General features: G+C 48.3%; 1 protein-coding gene across 3 annotated transcripts in view; it reads left to right on the top strand.

Moving 5' to 3' along the window:
* The window catches only part of CEP44 (centrosomal protein 44), a 57,081-nt gene that overhangs the window by 3,292 nt on the left and 40,329 nt on the right, over positions 1-13,460 (top strand). Inside the window, exons 1-2 of one of the 3 annotated variants that reach the window (XM_083170833.1) lie at positions 7,335-7,581; positions 11,566-11,688. In XM_083170833.1, the coding sequence (XP_083026959.1) occupies positions 11,600-11,688 (89 nt within the window). In that variant the 5' untranslated portion in view covers positions 7,335-7,581; positions 11,566-11,599. Of the gene's footprint in view, positions 1-7,334; positions 7,582-11,565; positions 11,689-13,460 lie in introns of those variants that run through there. The other 2 variants (XM_083170838.1, XM_083170834.1) reach the window with 2 other exon arrangements.

Here is a 13,460-nt window from a genome sequence, read left to right as displayed (position 1 = left end):
CCATAGGATAAGGCACATATATTTTGCAGAGCTTTAAAGGGAAGTTAGGCATGCATAGGGTTAATTTTCAGCAGTCTTTGGTGTAAGACAATTGCCATGCTGGGTACACACCAAAACGATTTTGGCACAATCCCATCAATCTGGATCCAATTCAGACTGATTGGATGCAGATTGGATGCAGATTTGGTCAAAATCGTTTGGTTGGATCTGAATTGGATTCGAATCCGATCCTACCTGCTGCAGGTAGGATCTGTAAAAGATCCATTCATCTGAATACAGAGGGGATTGGATTGTATGCAAATTGTATGCAAATCGCATGATCCGATTTGCATATGATTTGCATACGATTTGCATACAATCCAAATCGTTTTGGTGTGTACCCAGCATTAGTCTGTGAATGGAGGCTCAAATGCGCTTCAAGCAAACACACTTTTTTATATGCACAGCCAAAGGTTAGTTTCCAGCCAAACTTTTTCTTATTAAAACTCAGTCATTAGAGCCATGTACAAGCTTAAAGAAGTTAGAAAGGTGTTAGAAATAGATGCAGAGAATTAATACTTATGCTCCGTTTTTGTAATCCACTGTTAGGAGTTGATTCTGTTGCCCACGCCTGGAGAGGGTTCCCGGCTGTTTGAGCTGGTCAGCCTTATCACGAACGCACTGCTCCGGCTTCCGGGTCTCCCAGCGGTGTTGCAGAGTGCAAAGTAGCAGATAGGATCTCCTTGATGACGCGTTTCCCCGCCTCTTAGAGTGTCAGCGGCTTCATCAGATGATATAGGGATATCAGGGATAATAATTGATTCTTGCAGTTTCACATATGCCACAAGTCAGAGAGACTAAAACATAGCAATGGTATTGTAGACCCCACGGTGGCTTGGGGAACCAACGCCAGCAGGGTGTGTGCTGGTAATGCCAGAGCTGCTTCTGCTACAGGAGAGAGGCAAACAACCTGGTGGTGCGAGTCACTGCTGAGATTTGCATGTATTTAGAGGTCGGGGACCATTGCAGCGAAGTGCACGTCCCATGAAGAGACCTTCATGTATTGACTGAAGTAGTGCTCGCCCTCCCACACACACACCCTGTCTCCCAGAGCCTGATTAATGGTTCCAGCCACCCTAGGCCACTCGAATAACAGCCTTGGTGGTGGAGCCAGCTGCGGCTATCACAGGATCTCCTCTTCCCTCTATCTTGGCAAGCCCAGCAGGCCCTGCTGCTCCCAGAGTTCCCCTGGGGAGATCTCATTAAACCTTGCTCGGCCCCAACTCCAGCAGCACCAAGAAGTGCTCCAATCCCAGCACAATCTATCGTGTCTGTGTTACAAATCCCAGGTCCCAGCGATCCAGCCTATTGGTTAATCCGGTCCTGCTTTGTCCTCTCTCCCTCACTTTCTCTCCACCCCCTATCTCCATCTCTCACCAGGTTCTTGGACACCTCCCTGAATAGGGCCCTTCTCCCCTGAATGCTCAGTTTAGATGGCTGGCCAGCTCTGGGAAGAGTCCTGGTGGTTCCAATCTTCTTCCATCTACGGATGATGAAAGCCGCTGTTCTCATTGGGACCTTCAAAGCAGCAGATATTTTTCTGTACCTTTCCTCAGATTTGTGCCTCAAGACAATCCGGTTGCAGAGGTCGAGACCAGGCATGTCCAAACTGTGGCCCTCCAGCTGTTGTGGACCTGCACATCCCATCATGCCTTGCCATAGTTTTAGCTTTCCCTAATAGCAAAACTGTCACAAAGCACAATGGGACTTTCACAACAGCTGGAGGGCCATAGTTTGGACATGCCTGGTCTAGAAGGGATGCGGTCATTTGGTCTACAGCATGATGGTCGACAGTCATTAGGTCAACACGGGAAAATGTCAACATGGGTCTAGGTCGACATGGGAAAAAGTCAACATGGTTCTAGGTCGAAAGGTCATTAGTTCAACAGGTTATTAGTTCGACAGGTCATTAGTTCGCCAATGTCTAGGTCGACAGTCAAAAGTTCAACATGAGGTTTTTCACTGTTTTTTTGAGCCGACATGTGCCGACAGGCAGCATTTCATGCCCTACCATCCACTAGGGCATGGTGGGAGAATAAAATAGTGTGCCTGACCAGGGCCGGTGCAAGGCATCTAGGCGCCCTAGGCAAACCTACAGGATACCGCCCCCCCAACTTCTCACATACACAATTGACTTTTATAATTTTTATTAGCTATATTTTATATTTATATATTTTATATATATATTGTACTGGGCACACAGCTAGTCCCCCAGGTGGGTGCATGATTATACTGTACTGCGCAGTGGGCACACAGCTAGTCCCCCAGGTGGCTGCATGATTATACTGTACTGCGCAGTGGGCACACAGCTAGTCCCCCAGGTGGGTGCATGATTATACTGTACTGCGCAGTGGGCACACAGCTAGTCCCCCAGGTGGGTGCATGATTATACTGTACTGCGCAGTGGGCACACAGCTAGTCCCCCAGGTGGGTGCATGATTATACTGTACTGCGCAGTGGGCACACAGCTAGTCCCCCAGGTGGCTGCATGATTATACTGTACTGCGCAGTGGGCACACAGCTAGTCCCCCAGGTGGGTGCATGATTATACTATACTGGGCAGTAGGCACACAGCTAGTCCCCCAGGTGGGTGCATGATTATACTATACTGCGCAGTGGGCACACAGCTAGTCCCCCAGGTGGGTGCATGATTATACTGTACTGGGCAGTGGGCACACAGCTAGTCCCCCAGGTGGGTGCATGATTATACTGTACTGGGCAGTGGGCACACAGCTAGTCCCCCAGGTGGGTGCATGATTATACTATACTGCGCAGTGGGCACACAGCTAGTCCCCCAGGTGGGTGCATGATTATACTGTACTGGGCAGTGGGCACACAGCCAGTCCCCCAGGTGGGTGCATGATTATACAGTATAATCATGCACCCACCTCGGGAACTAGCTGTGTGCCCAGTACTGTGGAGACAGTCACACTGAGGACAAGGAGAAAAATGGGGATGCCTATACAGTGCATAGTAAGAGAGCAGGGCAGGGGCTAAGGTGATTAAACAGTATCTGATCAGAGGGCAGGAGGAGCTATCAGGCGGACACTGGACATGGACAGGCACACTGTTGAAGTGTTGGGGGCATGGCTAAATCGCGGGCAACGTGGCCACGCCCCCTTACTGGGAACAATTTAAAAATCTTTTAAAACAGCTCAGGGGTGAGTGACAGCACACACTAGTATGATTGTGCTGTGCCGCTGACAGGCAGAGCATGAGCTCTCACGCTGTAACACACTGACAGTGTGAGAGCTCATGCTGCTGCCCGGGAGGGAGGAGGAGGGGAGGGGACCAGGACCTTCGACCTCAGCTGTCCTATCCTAGGCGCGGGCGGCTCAGGCTGTCCATCATTAAGGAACCCGGCGTCCCAGAGCAGAGCGCAATATCACACTGCCTGGAGCGGAGGTTGGGGGAGGGGGGGAGGGAGGATCGGAATCAACTCACCTAATAGCTGCTACTCTGGCTGCAGCTTCTTTTTCAAAGTTCCTCCGGCCGGGTTCTCCTCTGCGGTAGTGTAGCTTCCTACTGCTGCTTCTTCCTCCTGCAGGCTGCAGCTCACTACCGCCCTCCAGTGGCCGGCGCCCTAGGCAAATGCCTAACCTTGCCTAGTGGTGGCGCCGGCCCTGTGCCTGACACATTGCGAGTGCAGCGAGTGATGCGAGGGGATGCGGTGCACTTGAAACTGTGTCCATGTTGACTGTATTGACATTCAGGTAAAAAAACAGTAAAAAAAAACATGTCGACCTTTTGACTGTCGACATATACTTTGTTGAACTAACGACCTGTCAAACTAATGACCTTTCGACCTAGAACCATGTCTACCTTTTCCCATGTCGACCTAATGGTGTCGACCATCATGCTTTAGACCAAATGATCCCAACCCATCTAGACAATGCCTTTCTTCATCCTTGGTTTGTGCTCTGACAAGCACTGTCAAGTGTGGGACATTTTATAGACAGACCGTGCCTTTCCAAATCATATCCAATCAATTTACCACAAGTTGACTCCAATTAAGATGTAGGAACATCTCAAGGTTGATCAGTGGAAACCGGATGCACATGAGCTTCATGGCAAAAGCTGTGAATACTTATGTGGAAGAGGCACGGGGGGCGTGGCCTACACCGACGTTTGCTGCTCGTACTAACCTCGCTGCCCTCTGTCTCTTACCTTCGGGCCGATGATGGTCCCGGTACTTCTTCTTGCTCCACTGGCTTCCGATGCAACGCAACCTGTAGGGGAAACGGGGGAGGGGAAGGTGAAACTGGGGAGGGGAATCCCACTATGGGGGGGGGGGGGGAGGGGAGGGGATGATCATCACAGACACTACTGGCCTCAGACTGGTTACACCCACTTGTGAAACACGGCGGGTGTAACTTGGGTGGGGAAACACGACAGATAAAACACAGGTTATACTCACCAGCCGCCTACCGGTCTTCCGACTCGCTTAGGATGCTGGTACCGGCACCTGAAAATTAAGAAATGTAACCTCCTGCTCCTTAGGGGGGGCCACTTGCGGACTTACCTGTCCTAGGGGGCAGCTGCTGGACCAAGCCTGGTCCAGCCACGTGTGTGGGCCCGTCTTCACCGGAGGTGGGTTGCCTCCCAACACCTCCGGGCTTCCTGGAGTCTTTACCGGGGCAAGCTCTTTTGCATTGCACCCCGCTGCGCCCAGGCTTCCAGTGTCCGCCACTCTGCACTTCGTCCGGCGGGCAGCAGCGTGTAGCAGTACTCCGCACACGCTTGCCGCCTTCCGGAGCTTCCGCCATCTTCTCTCCGGCAGCAGCTCCTGCTGCTCTGGTCCCGGCCGCCGACTTCAGTTTTCGCTCCCGGCGCTGGTTAGTTCAAACCAGTGCCAGAGGGCGGGGCTTGGTCGCCAGAGTGGGAGCCATGATTGGCTCTCCTTTGGCGCCAAATTCAAATTGGCACCATTGTTTGCGGGGAGCAGCTGTGAGGATTCACCGCTGCCTCCACACCCGCCGTTGTCGGAGGGCCTGCCTCCAGCTCCATGGGGTGGCGCCGGGCCATCCCAGGAAAGGAAGCAGGCGCCCAAAAGCAGCAGGGCCAGTGGCGCCGGGCCACTCCAGGAAAGAAAGCAAGCGCCTAGGGATGGCCATCGACCATCGATGATTCAAAATCATCGATGGTTTATGGCCGATGTTGAATACTTTTGCCATCGATGGGGGAGAACCAGATGGTTTCCCTACATCGATGGCACAGCAAACCCGATGTTTCTAGTTTTTTTTTTTTCAAAGTGCAGGGGACACGGAGCATAGCCCTGCCCCCGACACCTGTGAAGCCCCGCCCACTTGTTTTGATTGGCCTAAAGGCCAATCACTCAAACATAATAGATGACCATCGATATGTAAAACTATCGATGGTCACCCATTGCATAGTTTTACACTATCGATGGCCTGTTGTACTTTTGCCATCGATGGCAACCATCGATGGCAAAGGCACCGATGGCCATCCCTACAAGCGCCCACAAGAAGCAGGGCCAGTGACCGCACAAGTACACTTGTGCACCGCTCCTTTTGCTCCGGTGCAGGGGAAACCAACCCTGCATTTTCCTACATATGTATTCCCACAAATGTACATGTGATTCCTTTGTTTTTAATAATTTAGCAAAAATCTTCCCAAAAATTTTTTCACGTTGCTATTATGGGGTACTGTGGGTACAATTTTGAGAGAAAAAAATAAATAAATGTTGTATTCCATTTTGGAATAAGGCTTTACATAACAAAATTTGCAAAAAGTGAAGCGCTGTGAATACTTTTCAGATGCACTTTATGTACCTTGCCTATAACCTCATGGCAGTTTTTGTCACATCCCCTTGTAACTTCTTATCTAGCAATTTAAAATGAGAAGATGGTAACCCTGCGACCCGCCCCATCATTTTTATTTACATCAGCATCTAAAATACAGTATGATCCAGTATCAGAGGAAAACCTGCAGCAATGTGCAAATAACATAGAACAGTCTGCAGGGCATTTGCTTTGACCCCGCAACATCTTTGGCAAGGAGTCCGCCTGTGTGTAATGATTGTGTACAACCGCGTCCCTCCCTCACTCGTCATTAGAGATGGGTCATTCGCGAACTGGTCTTTTGAACGGATCCCTTAAAAGACTGAGGGAGCCGCCGATCCCAAAAGGTTGTGACGTTTTCCCCTTCACCGTAAGGACCTAGGGGGTTATTCTAGTCCATTCTTTCTGACAAAATCCTTCTTAGATGGACAAAACCATGTGCACTGCGGGTGGGGCAGATGTAACTTGTGCAGAGAGAATTAGATTTGGGTGGGGTTTTTCTTCAAAGTGAGATCTATATTGAAGTGTAAAATCATGCAGTCAGTATTTTCCCTGCACAGAAACAAAATAACTCACCCAAATCTAATTCTCTCTGCACATGTTACATCTGCCCCCCTGCAGTGCACATGGTTTTGTCCATCTAAGAAGGATTTTGTCAGAAAGAATGGACTAGAATAACCCCCCTAGTGAGGAGAAGGGGTGGGGAAAAGAGGAGCAAGGTAGGAACAAGGGACCCAAAAAGACCCTCGCAGGCTTGCTTAGCTCACCACGCTTCGGGCACTGTGGCTCACTTCGCTTTGCTCGCCACCTAGTTACTAAAGGCAATCTGTCGTGGCAAAGATAGTGAAGCAAGAAGCCTTCCATGCCCGAAGCATGGCGAGCGAAGCGAGCCCTTGAGGGTCCGTTTGGGTCCCTTGTTGCACCTCCTTTCCCCGACCCCTCTCCTCCACAGGTACGAAGGGGAACTAGCCGCTGCCGATCCCAAAAAGGTGACCCGTCGTTCTTTTAATTTCAGTTTCATTTTTCATTACAATGCATTTGCCTGATATCAGCACTGCCACCTGTGGCAGCTGAGATGTACTAAAACTCTGGAGACTGAGTTACAGGGCGACTGCAAGTAAAAGAAAGAATAACAAGGCTGCTGCTGCTAGGGATGGCCATCGGTGCAGACGCCATCGATGGCGATTCTGCACCCAGCCATCGATCAGTTTTACTCGGTCATTTATGTTCTTATTTATTCAGCTCACTGTTTTAAAAAAAAAAGTACAAAAAAATGGCAAAAAATGATTGTAAAACAAATTATGCTTCTTTATTATTAAATTACCCCTTCTTTCAAAGTGAACCGTTGATTTGTGTAAAAAGATACGGATCTTTTCACGGGCTGATCTACTGGATCCCAGCTCTCGTTAGTGAGTGACCCGTTTTGCCCATCTCTACAGTCGTCAAATCATCATCATCACACTGTCCGATTTCTCACGCTCACGCTCACAGCAAACGTTCAGCGCCCAACGGTCAAATCTCCAGTAACCACGCCTCCCAACCGTCGCTGCGCCTCTAACCCAATCACAGCGCTTCTTTCACTTCAATGCAGCGCTGTCAAATGGATTTTTATTGGTAGACTTTCTGGACTGTTTTCTTATTGGCTTATTGTGCGCGGCTAGCAGTGAGTTGCTACCGCTACAGGGCACGGGCTGAAGAAAATATACCGATACATCGCTTCTATTCTACTGCAGAGCAGCAGGTGAGTCTGACTGCGGCTACAGTGGGTATGCTATTATGCGTGTTAGTCACAAGCATGCTGGAACCTGTAGTTCATGTTGCGGTGTGACTAGCTGTGCCTTCCTGCTGCTGTTGTGTTTTCCCAGTGCTCCTTGCTGAACCGGGCAAACACATAAGGAAGGCTCCTATGTGCGTCTGGCCTGTGCCCTTGCCAGTTTGCACTCATATATTGCCTTGCTGTAATTGTGTGTTAACTTCCTATTTACTCCTTAACTCATGTTTATTTCGGGAATGTCAGTAAATACTTAGTAATCATTTGCTGGGTACATAATATATCCTCAATGATTGATATGTTATATGTGTCTCAAAATGAAGGACAGAAGGAGCGCTCCATAGTGTGTAAATGAGGGCAGGGGCGGATCCAGTATAAAATGACAGGGGGGGCACCATGATAAAAGGGTTTGGGTGGGGGAGGGGCGGTGTTAGTGGTGCCAGTGTACATGCTAAGAGAGCGGCAGGAGGGTGGGAATGGAATTAAAAATAGGCCCTGGCATTTAAAGTACGCAGGCCCACCATGGCGACAAAAGTGAAGGATGTAGTTGTGCGCGCGCCAAAGGCGCGTTTCGGAAAAGGGTGTGTGGCCACTCAAAAGGGGGCGTGTCAACACCATATACAACTTCTACACATTATGCAACAAAATACTAAACCCCATTATACTTGCTCCTTACACATGATGCCAAATGGAATGAGCCAAAATTCACATAATGCAACATGGATTGAGCCAAAATTTACATAATAACACACACGGATTGAGCCAAAATTCACATAATGCCAAATGGATTGTGTCAAAATTCACATAATGCCACATGGATTGAGCCAAAATTCACATAATGCCACATGGATTGAGCCAAAATTCACATAATGCCACACGGATTGAGCCAAAATTCACATAATGCCACACGGATTGGGGAAAAAATTCACATAATGCCACACGGATTGAGCCAAAATTCACATAATGCCACACGGATTGAGACAAAATTCACATAATGCCACATGGATTGAGCCAGAATTCACATAATGCCACACAGATTAAGCCAAAATTCACAATACACTTCATAAACAGGGACATTGTCCACCAAAGGCTCACATTAAACATTTACACCATAATGTCCATTACACGTTAAGTTACACGCCATTATGTCCATTATGTGTTATGCCAAACACCATAATGCCTATTAAAAATTATGCTACATAAGTGCTGCTTCTCTACATGCTCATTGCCAAGGGTTCCATGCTCATTGCCAGAGGTTCCATGCTCGTTGCCATGTGGGATTACGTGCTCATTGCCAAGGGGGAAAAAAATGCTCGTGGTAAGTGGGGGACAGCCGCCGCCAGGCAGAAGTGATAGCCACTGACAGTGGCAGAGCCTGGCTGTATTCAGAGCACTGCAGGTCCCGGCTATTTGAAATAATACCCCTTTCACATCCATTCCCAGGTTGGCCCCTTTTACACCAGCCTAGTCCCTGCATTTTCTGGTGTGAGGGGGGAGAGAAAACCACCACTTCCCCCTTTAACCAGTTATCTCATTTAACCGGCTATATCTTCGGAACCAACTGACCTGACAAGTATCATATTGAAGAACTTTTGAGTGGGCTTTGAATGATTTTGGTCCAATGAAACTGGAACGTTTATTTCCAGAGTAATCTGCCCTCAAAGAACATGATCAGCCATGAAATTACACTTCAAAAATAAAAAAATCGGTTTACACGCAATATCTCTGGAACCGATTGACCGATTTGGACCAGCCTGGTATCATATTGAAGGCCCAGCGATTTGGAATTGAATGAAATTAACCACAAGCTTCTGTGATGCCTGGCAGCCGTCGGAACTGGGTGGGGGTCGGAATTGACGGGTCCCATATTATCCTATGGGGAGAAAACGTTACAGGTTTGCCAGGCGATATCTCCGGTTCCCGGGGGGCTAGAGACACGGGGCTGGACTCGTTGGAAAGCCCTGGTACTCAGCTACAAAAATGACTGGGGGGGGTACGTGCCCCCCCTGAATCCGCCACTGAATGAGGGTATGGGTGAAAACCGGACCAGGAGAAAACCGCCGGACCAGACATCAAACTCTGCATTTTGGAGCTTGTAGCCTCCGGTCCGGGGGGTGTCCTGTCCGGGGGGCTGCCTGTGACACCTGTCACCAAGTAGAGGAGGAGGGGGTAGAATAAAGCCTCCCTGTATGGTCCGGGCATGTAGCAAAAACCGGACGGTCCGGGCCACACGGGGAGGCTGTAATCTCCCCTTCCCCATGTTTCTGGTGATAGCTATCACAGGGACCCCCCCGGACAAGACACCCCCCGGACAGGACACCCACCGGACCGGACCCTACAAGCTCCGGACTGCAGATTTTGATGTCCTGTCCGGCGGTCCGGAGTTTAGTCCGGGTCCGGTTTTTACATAGTCCCTGTAAATGATGAATTAATAAAAGAATGCACAGTATAGCAACTCAGTGCTTGTACCAAAATGGTAAACACTGTGGGCTGGTTACTACAAGATTCAACATTGAAAACCCAGGTTCTCTCCTACTCTCCGTCCGGGACACTGCTGGAAACCACGAACACCCGCTGAAGCCACAGCCTGTTGAGAGACCGATCAGGAACAGACGCAAGGAGGGCACAGTCGGAGCGGAGCAGATGTCACAAGGCCCTGCACTAACGCATTTCGTAGTCAAACTACGTCAGAGGGTGTGACTAGTGACTGTCAGCTCTCAAATATAAATAAGTGACTGACCAATCAGTGTTCGTTCTCTAAATAGGGCACGCTGAGTAAAGGTCCATACACACTGAGCTGGGGGGGAAAGCCGCTCAGTGCGTACACACTGAGTGGCTTTCTTCCGGCGCGGACGGCTTTGCATAGTGCAGCATTATGCAAAGCCGCCAATCTGCTTGTCTTACCAGAAGATGAGCGGCTTTCCCAGCAATTATGCGGAAACGCCAGCAATACTCACCGCACATCGCCGAGCCATACACACTGGGTTTGAGCTGAAAGCCACTCAAACTTGCTGCTTTCAGCTCAAAGTCGCCTAGTGTGTATGAGCCTTAAGACATTAACGGCTAAAATCAACACATACATGATAATACTGATAATTTGGAGAGGTGATGAAGTCGACTTCAACCAATTCATGACAGATTTGAATATTAATTCCTATAATTTGAATTTCAGTTCAAACTTTCAGAAGGTTAAAATTGAATTCCTAGATCTGAATCTGAGTGTTGAAAATGACCCACTAATACCATATATAGAAATGTGCACTTTCTCTAAGAGTGTTGACAGCAACAGCTATGTGGAGTATGAGAGCTGTCACTTTAAGCCCTGGAAGAATAATATACCTAATTCTCAGTTCCTGCATTTACACAGGAACTTGACTAATCTTGATAGTTTTGATCAAGCAGAAGTTTACACCCAGAGATTTAGAGAAAGTGGGTATGCTCTAATGTAGTCACGTAGACTCGGCTGGGCCTGCAGGGAAGGAAGCTGCTGCTGGTGTCTCCTGGGGCAGAGACCTCATCTCCTAAATGTCATGAGGATGAGCCTGCGAGGGGGTGAGCCAGCAGGGCCGGGGGCCAGCGCTGGGAAGGGGGGACGCCGTTGATGCCTCCTGGGCAGAAGCCTCCTCACCTCTCCTTCCGGTGGTGGCTGGGAGCCTGGTCAGCGGGAACCTGGACACCTTTGTCCACTGGCCAGAGGCTAGTGGTTTGAGGAATGACAGCGACTGGGGCCCTGGGTTGCAGGGGCCTGTGCTAGACCGGACTCACGCCCCGCTGCCTCGGGGGATCCTCCGCCTTCATCCTGGCGTTATGCAGGGGGGGGAGTGGGCGCTCCATAAGTGCACTACCATCCCCGAATCCAACAGAAAGTAGCAACACAACCAGTGTCCCTATGCAATGTGATTGTTTGTTTTAAATATCCAAGTGAAAGCAATTTTGATTATTTTTTTTCCCCAGGAACTTTTTCACAAAGAAAGTAAACAAATAAACCATGACCACAGGGGATGTTAAAGGGGTAATCCGAAAAATAGAACAAAGACTAAGATTGCTGAATTATCCAAGAGATGTGGACTATTCAGGGTAAGATGTTTTCATTAGTTCCTATTAAAAGTATGCTTGATAGTTTGATATATGCAATATGGCAAAAAAAATTTTTGCATATAAATTGGCTATACGTAATGTATTTGGGGAGTGATTTTAAACCTGGTCGGCCAGGTCTGAATTTGCTCCCCCAGCCGACGGTGTGGGTCTGCGCATGGGCGAATATTTACGAACACCCTCTGCAATTATCAAACTCGCTAAGGCGTTCATTTTGTGAAGGAAGGGGACGGGCAGGGGGCTGGAGCAGGGGCATCACCATAATAAAGCTGGGCTCGGGGCCGGGCGGCTGACGTCACATGACTATAGCACCCTCCCCGAATTCGGCCATCTCTGTCCGAAATAAAAGTCAAAATCAAGAGGTGGTCGGCGATCAGTACTGATAGAGGGCCATGTAAGTGAGAAGCTTAGAATTGATTAAGAATGGGAGCCAGTGTGGGGCTTGTAGAAGAGGGGTGGCAGACGTAGTACGTTTAGAGGAGGATTATCTGGAAGCAGCATGGAGAATGGATTGGAGTGGAGAGAAGTGGGAGACTGGGAGGCCAGATAGGAGGAGAGTACAGTAGTCTGATCTGGAGATGACCAGTGAATGGATGAGGGTTTTAGTAGCATGGTCTTGTATTTAATGGATGGAAATGGTAGGACTGCAACAGGAACTGAATATGTGCAATGAGGAGAGGGAGGAGTTAAGGGTAAAGGTGCCCATACACGTTACACTTATTGTATACAATATCGCATATTATCGCATCTCGGTTTTGCGATGAGATCTAGTACAAAAAGTATGTGCTGCACATACTTTTTGTACTAGATCTCATTTTATCGCAAAACCAAGATGAGATGCGATATTGTATACAATAATTGTAACGTGTATGGGCACCTTTAGACTGCAATTGGTAGTTAGGGGAGATATTTTTGTTGTTAATAGGTAATTAAATTGTGGAATGGGATGTTCAGTGAAGAGATAGTAAGATGATCACCTCAGTTTTATGTTCATTTTAAGTAAGCATTTAGACATCCAGGAAGATATAGCAGAGAGCTATTTGAAGAGGTTATTGGGGAGAGAGTTCCTTTCAGCATAGAGCTGATATTGCAGGTCAACTAAAGAGGACATATAGACCAAGATTAGGAGAGGTCCAAAAAACGTATTTTGGAGGACTCCTTCTGTTAGTGGAATGGGGGTAAGGGAAGTCCTAAGAGGAGCCCAAGAAGGAACTGATAGAGCGGTAGGAGGGCAGTATCACACAGACCAAGGTAAGGAATGATTTGCTGGAGGTGAGGGTTGTCCACAGTGTCAAAGGAGCATAGAGATCAAGTAGAATGAGCAGAGAGTAGTGGTCAATTAATTTGGGAGCAAGGAAGCCATTGCTGACTATTCTATAACGTTCTTGACAAATCCATTGTGTTTCCCACCTACTGTACTGTCCCTTTAAAAATTAAAGGTAGGTTAAAGATAGAGGAGAGGGAATACTTAGTACACGTATGAAAATAAGTTCTTAGATGAGCATTGTAGGTGCTTTTTAAATTGGTCCATTATCTGTTGCATGACTACTTGTTTCAATAGTAAAGCACATTGGAACTTGATGCACTGTATAAGAAACTTAATAATTAAATATCAAAAGAACCGTAACTTGCAGACATAGGCCCTCATACTGGTTGACTCGCATGGCGAATATCCCTGCACGCACATGAATGGCTGTTTTGCATAAAAATCAGTTTGCAGGCGTGTGCCTGAAACTGTGTGCCTGAAATTATTC

The sequence above is a fragment of the Crinia signifera genome, chromosome 1 (genome assembly GCF_055691185.1).
Source record: "Crinia signifera chromosome 1, ASM5569118v1, whole genome shotgun sequence".
NCBI classification, from domain to species: Eukaryota; Metazoa; Chordata; class Amphibia; order Anura; family Myobatrachidae; genus Crinia; species Crinia signifera.
This window is presented reverse-complemented; position numbering and strand designations above follow the sequence as displayed.